At 32.3% G+C, this 7,179-nt stretch overlaps 1 protein-coding gene across 1 annotated transcript; it reads left to right on the top strand.

Moving 5' to 3' along the window:
* The first annotated feature begins 1,523 nt into the window (after window positions 1-1,523).
* On the top strand, window positions 1,524-3,361 carry LOC113774741. The gene is made up of 3 exons (XM_027319351.1): window positions 1,524-2,017; window positions 2,352-2,499; window positions 2,884-3,361. The coding sequence occupies exons 1-3, from the start codon at window positions 1,631-1,633 to the stop codon at window positions 3,117-3,119; spliced, it is 771 nt and encodes a 256-aa protein (XP_027175152.1). The 5' UTR covers window positions 1,524-1,630; the 3' UTR covers window positions 3,120-3,361.
* Window positions 3,362-7,179: the final 3,818 nt, after the last annotated feature.

Raw genomic sequence — 7,179 nt, 5'->3', positions numbered from 1 at the left:
GGAACATAACTCCCTCTTTTTTCCTTCATTGCAACTTCCTTCTCACCACTAAAGCCCACCAAATCAATCCATAACTTAACCAATAATAATAATAATAATCACATGGAAAGCACTAAAAATGCCCTTCACAACAAACAACTCAAAAATTGTACAATGCGCAAGCTCTTTTATAATTTTATTACTATAACAACAATCAGACAGTCAAAACAAGAATTTCTTCAAAATTAACTCAATTAATACCCATAACAACAATTTAAAAAAAAAAAATCAGTAAAAAGATTTGGTACTCTTTTTCACCGACCAAAAAGAATAACATCCAAAAAAAAAAAAACCCAAACCCATTATACAAAAAGATCATGAGGGATCAAACGCTTATAATAATCCAATCCGAATACAACATAAAACGAAAAATTTGAATTGGAAATAGAATAAATACCTGAAATTAGTACATTTTCAGCCAACCTAGATATTCAATCTCGAGGCGATTCCAGAACAACCCTTCTCCTGAACCTCATAAAAGCATAAGCTCAAGGCAAAATAGAATTAACTGGGAAAAAAGTAGTCTCTAAAACACCTCAGTATATATGTGTAGTTGATGATTAACCGGACGAAACGGAAACAGAGAAAGCAGAACCGAATCGTTTTGGCAAATGGCAAATGGCAAATAGCAAATGGGAGAGTCCCTTTTTTTTTTTTTTTTGCTTGAGTTGTTTATGATTTTATTTTATTTTTTTGCGGGGCTGTTGATGAACTTGTGTGGAGATGTATTTTCAATTAGGTAAGAGTTGAAAGGGAGGATGGCACCTTACGCTGTGAGATTACCAATTTTAGTCCCTCATTTTCAAGATGTGATGAATTTCAGTCCCTTATTTTCTTTGATAATCAAGACTCACCATTTTTCGCTTAAAAAGTATAAGATGGATTACTTAACAATTGTCAAACATTTATTACCCAAAAGAAAAAAGAAACTATTGATCCTCCCATTTGAATTTTGAGTGTCAGAGATTGGAACTTGGAATTTGGAAAAATTCCAAATTTTGAGTATTAGAGATCGGTCAAGATACTTCCATTGGATTGTGAAAAAATTTTAACAATATAATAACTCAATAGTACTGACAATAGTGTTACATTTGTCGGTTTAACTTTAATGTGTATATAATTAGACAATTTATTAGAGCCTTGTATCCAAAAAAAAAAAAGCACTCACTCACATCGCATGATTAATATTTAACGATAGAATTAAAAAGTGAACCAAAAATATCATCCTTATTGTATTTCCCTCTTTACCCTGAAATATTTGTCGAATAATGTGCAAGTACAATAAAGGAAATGAGTTTAAGACTGAAATGCTATGCTTTTGAAAATGTTAGGGATCAAAGTATCCAATGTATAAAACATGCAAGACAAAAAACGTAGAAATCTCAGACGTGAAGGACTATAAGTGTGTTTTTTCCAAAGACCAAAAAACTAGAAATGACTAACTAAATTACAACATTTCAGAAATATCTTAGGCCAGCCCAGCTGGAATCTCCACCACCAGAACTCATTCAAGGCAATGCAAAACCTATAGGAACAAATCAAAGAAAAGGAGTAAGAATTGCTCCTCCTCAGCCACAATAGCCAATAGCAAATGGCAATTCTTTCAACCTCTCTACCATCATTCACTAGTCCTTTCTCCTCCTTTTCATCACCAACCAAGCCAACTCTTTGCCCTAATCCCAGTACTTCATTTTTCAACAAAAAAGTTACTACTAATTGTCAGCATGAAAATATGCTGTTTTCACATCACAAAACTGCATCTTATCGGTATTCATCTTGGGGAAGATTTACCACTGAAGAAGAAGAAGATGTTGATTGTTGTAGCTTTCAAGAAGCAGTTGAGCTCTTCAACAAGAGGGAATATTATAGATGCCATGACGTTCTTGAATCCCTTTGGAACAAGTCCCAAGAGCCCACCAGAACTCTTGTGCATGGCATTTTGCAATGTGCCGTAGGTTTCCATCATCTTTTCAATCAGGTAATATTTAACAATTATTGCTACACTCTGTATGTTCTTAAATGAGAAATCAACACAATAAATTGTGATGATTACTACAACTATGGTATTATTAAGAAAAAAAATGACTACTATTTTGACATCTGTGGAATTCGGCAGTTAAGATTGACTCTAATGTACAATTTGCTGAGTTCAACTTATTCTAATAGTATTTGTTTGTCATTTTGTTATGTACTTCTTCTCAAATTGAATGGTAGGAAAGTACAAATGAGATATTAAATACAATACTTTAAGGTAATGCAAATTTCTTCATTTAATAAATTACTCAAACAAATTTTTTTTTGTCCTTTCTTAGAACCACAGGGGAGCTATGATGGAGTTGGGAGAGGGACTGTGTAAGCTGAGAAAAATGAACTTCGAGGATGGACCGTTTGATATGTTTGAGAAAGACATATCTGGAGTATTGGATTTTATCTACCAAACTCAGTTAGAGCTCGCTGCCTGTAAGTCTAATCCAAAAATTGAAAGCTATGTTTTTCTCCCTTTATTTTTTTTAAATACGTCCCTTTATTTTTTTTCTTTGTAAATACGTCCTTTTTATTTTTCAAATTTGACGATATTCATTGACTTATAATGACAAAAAATAACACTAATTGAAGTGTAGTATTTTTTTTTTAACACTAGACAGAAGTCCCTTCCATTATGTTATGTACCTCATTTATTCACAACGTTCTACTGTACACATTCCTATGTTTTAGATTTAATGTAAATTGCTGCCGATAACCAAATAATCTTTATGTATAGAAAACTTTTTTTGTTCAATTTCCTTATTCCTTTTGGGTAGATGTCCCTAAATTTTCATCTACCTAATTGGGATATGTTTGTAGGTACTGAGGATTTATGCATTACAATGGATCAATCGGAAAGATCATACCAGCTTCTTGGTGGTTATGCAGCTGGTCAGCCCCTCTATCGTGTGCAAAGCACTAACCAATTAGACAACTCCAACTACATTGTTTTCTGCCCAGAGCGGAATCGTGGTTTTAATGGTCAAATTCGAATAAGACTTCCAATTCTGCAGGCATCAGAAGATGATCTTATGAACTTAGACACCAATTATTAGCCAAATTAGTTATATGTTTATCTCCTAGTTTCACAAAGTGATATGAGGTTGACATCATTTACTTTCATATGGCAAGTCACAGCAGCGCCTGTTTTTTTTTTTTTTTAAGCAGGGAGATTTTGAATTTAAGATCTCTTGCTTATAATCTCTCACATTTTATCATTTAACCCAACCCAACTCAACCCTCCCTGTAAGTCATAGCAGCTATTTACAATCAGGATGAGCTAAAATCATTTTCTTTCCATGAGGCATTTATATACCATGTGTAATTCTTAAGTGCCAATTCAGCGTGTATACAATAATACTAATTTTATTTTGTAATAATTTGGTAACCTCTGACCTACTTTACTCGTAAGTTAAAATTTTAGAATTTCTTTTGGTTTAAAGTTTAATAAACTGACCAACTCGGTTTAGAATTTTAGCACAGCCCAATTTCACCAAGAGAAATAGCTAAAGAGATTAAGTGCCTTCTTTTCTGGTTTACGATTTTTTTGCACAACCCAATTTCATCAGGAAAAGGCTTTCATTGTGTTTAATGCGTGGCCTCTCTTCTTCTGATGTCTAATTTCTTTGGTCTTCAGCCATTTTTTTTTTTTTTTGGGTTAAAATGCTACAAAAAATTTCGCATATCTAATTTTCTTTTTATTTGTCTTCAACTTATAATTAATTTTTGTAGTAAATCACAATAATGAAATATATTACTTAGTAACTCTTGTTCTCAATTCTCTCCACCTCTTCTCTTCTCTCTCTTAGGGATGGAGACTACACCATGGTCACCCTCCCATGAATCTCGCTTCTTTTTGTTTGTTTTTCTCTAATAAAGTTTCTTCTAATTTTTCTTAGTGAGAGTTTTCCATTTCTCCGAAGAATTTCTAGTGAGAATTTTCTATTCTCCTAGGGATTCTTATGGAGTTTTTTGTATTTTTTTTACTTTTTTTGTTGTTAGATCTAAATTTATGTTGGAAGATCTAAATTTTTTTTGGATCTTGGATCTGTTTCGATAGATCTTATCATCACTATTGGAGTTTAAAACCACATATTAGAATTTTTAGTGAGAATTTTCTATTCTCCTAGGGATTCTTATGGAGATTTTTGTATTTTTTACTTTTTTTTTGTTGTTAGATCTAAATTTATGTTGGATCTAATTGTCAGATCTAACATTTTTTTGTATCTTGGATCTGTTTTGATAGATCTTATCATCACTATTGGAGTTTAAAACCGCTGATCAGTAGATTTGTGGATTGCAACATGTATAGAAGGGAGTATTACAAAACAATCTAGATATTTCTTGTATTTTTCAGATCTATTCAGAATATTTTGGATCTATTGTATTTGTTAAATTGTAAATATGTAATTTATAGTGCATATTTAACAGTGATGTAAATCAAACCATGTTGGATGATTTCCAATAATTTGTTAATGAAATCTGCATTTTATGGGAAAAAAAAAAATTACTTAGTGCTCTTTTCAGCTAAACATGCAACATCTGCTCAGATTGATTCCCAAGAGAATTCTTAGAACGAATAAAGGTGTGATAACAAGGTTGATGGCCAAGGTGGGTGGGCATGGTCTGATGGTTTGTTATGCCCCATCATTGTTTAAAGAATATGCATTTCTTAAATATTTGAAACTTCGTTTAGATTGAGAAATTTGACGAAAATTTTGAATTCAACCTCTTAATTGCTTTAGTTATTTGGATTGCTCAATAGATATATAGATTCATAATTTACCAATTGTCTGAATACACTTTAGACACTAGAATAAATTATGATTTACAAATCTAAATACCTCCTAACTAATCTAGGGATTTAGGAGGATTTCAAATCTTTCATCAAATTCCTCAATCTAAATATTTAATGGTAACATTGGGTTGTTTGGACCAAAGAAAACTCACTCAATTGCTTGAGTGTTTTTTACGATCATATTGTATTGCGTCTAAATTTTTTTTTTTTAATATAAGTTGTATGGAACGTATGCAAGCACATAAAAGAGGCTATGAAGCCGTTACAAGATTCATGACTCCCTGCCCTAATAGAAAAACTATCGCACTCATGAAGAACGTATTGTGCCTAAAATTTTAAACTAAAAGTAATCTAAAATTTTAGATTATGGGTAAAGTATGCTAGAAGTTCCTAAACTTTTTCAAAATCCTATTTCACCTAAAATATTTTGAGAAATATGGGATATATCAACAAGTCAAAATCATCCCTGTTGAAGTGGTGTGTAGCCCATACGACCATGGGTTTCATCTTCTATACAAATGATGAAATACGATCATGGATTTCATCTATATTAGGAGGGGAACACCATGCAAATGCATAGTGTGGATTTCACATGTGCCCAGACATTTAAATAGATATGGTATGTGCTATAGTTGAATATAATAACTTGAATATGCGATTATGTGCTTAGAATTTTGCTGAGCAATTAAAATAATCGAAGTAGCAAGGAAATGTGCATAGCTAAAAGTCTCAGCATAATATAAAGTAGGAAAAATTAGATAGGAAATGGTTCAGGATAAAAAATAATGAAGATAATCAAAATGTTTCATCTTTATAGGTACTAGAAGCAAAGTACACAAAAAAGGAGAAATATGGCTAGTATATTTGTTAGCAAAATAGAACGAATGAGAAGATAGGCAGCAAGTTGGATATCCCTGGTTTCCTCTAGCAATTTGCAAATTTAGTATATTTTGGAACATAGGCGCTTGATTTAGCATCATGAAATACTGCACTAGTGTATAACAAATACAGGCTACATGAGTTGATTAGAACTCTAACCATCAGAAGAAACATGAAAGGTGTAATACCACAAAAATATTTTCTCGACTCTGTTATCATCAAAGATTAAAACCGTAAAGGTTGTCTTTGATTCGGTAATAAATACAATGATTTCATTATGTTGCAGTCCATGCTCGAGGATGAAACTTCTCCAATTTTTTTTTTTTTTTTTGAGCTTTTTCCCTTTAACAACAATTTCGGTAGCTTTGTTTCCTATCTTGATGAGAAGAGTTGGAGTCACGTCACCATTGACGTAGTGATCGACAAACCTTGGAATTTTTTATAATGATTAATAAAAATTAGATCGTAGAAGTAAAAACTAGATTCGGTTAAAAGAAATGGAGCAATAGTAGCAAAAAGAGGTAATGTAAAGTTAGCTTGCCAATGTGTTGGGAGTAGCTGAAGAAAAAATCTGATAAAAGAAAACAGAATCAATTAGATTTTGGATTAAATCTAGTTTCATTGATGAAGCTACGAGCTGTTGGATAACCATTTACTACGCACAAGCTGCACTTATTCAACAGCTGGTGTATTAAGAATAAGAAGAGCACAAATGGATACATAGAGTAAAATGAAGCATACACTGGCTGTAGACACCAAATTTTTTCCAAAAATTTTGTTAATTTTTATTGTGTCTTTATCATTGTTTAAATAATCATTTTATTTTATTTTGTAGGAGAAAGAAAGTGAAAATATAATAGGTTTTCTTTTATTTTAAACCCAATAAAAAATCTTCCCAAGACCTAATAAAAAATCTCCCCAAAAGCCCAAGCCAAGACCCAACAAAAGTTTGGACAAGAAGTAAAAAAAAAAAAAAAAAAGGAAGAAGCCCATTAGCCCATGTTTTTTGTAAATCAGGTCCAGGGCTATCAGCCACTATTCATCGTTACTTTCCAGCTTCAACTGAGATCTTCGAGGCAATTTCTTTGTTTTTCCACCTTCTTCGATCGTAGTGGAGAAACTTTTGTGTTGAGTGGTTTCAAGAAAAACGGCTCCAAGACCCTCAAATCCAAGTTTGAATTTGCTACTTTGGCAGTTCTTGACGCTAGTAGTAGCCGTTTGAGATTCTTTCGTTTTCGAAATTTGCACACTTCATGGGACTTTGCCATGCTTGACAAGCATCAAAGGTAACCTTTACTCATGTTTCCTTTGGATACAAGCTTATAGATCTACATTTAAATTCATTAGACATGAGATTCAAAGTCTTGCCTTTGTCATGCATGTTTTCATTTTTTACTTTTTACTTCTTTTGGGCATCTTGTTAGTTTAGATTCATATTA

This window comes from Coffea eugenioides, chromosome 6 (assembly GCF_003713205.1).
Source record: "Coffea eugenioides isolate CCC68of chromosome 6, Ceug_1.0, whole genome shotgun sequence".
NCBI lineage: Eukaryota > Viridiplantae > Streptophyta > Magnoliopsida > Gentianales > Rubiaceae > Coffea > Coffea eugenioides.
This window is presented reverse-complemented; position numbering and strand designations above follow the sequence as displayed.

Bases quoted from the DNA above. Each gene is read 5' to 3' on its own strand.
- LOC113774741 (XM_027319351.1), top strand. From the start codon at position 1,631: ATGGCAATTCTTTCAACCTCTCTACCATCATTCACTAGTCCTTTCTCC. The intron at 2,018-2,351 runs GTAATATTTAAC...GTCCTTTCTTAG, and splicing joins TCCATCATCTTTTCAATCAG to AACCACAGGGGAGCTATGAT. The intron at 2,500-2,883 runs GTAAGTCTAATC...ATATGTTTGTAG, and splicing joins TCAGTTAGAGCTCGCTGCCT to GTACTGAGGATTTATGCATT.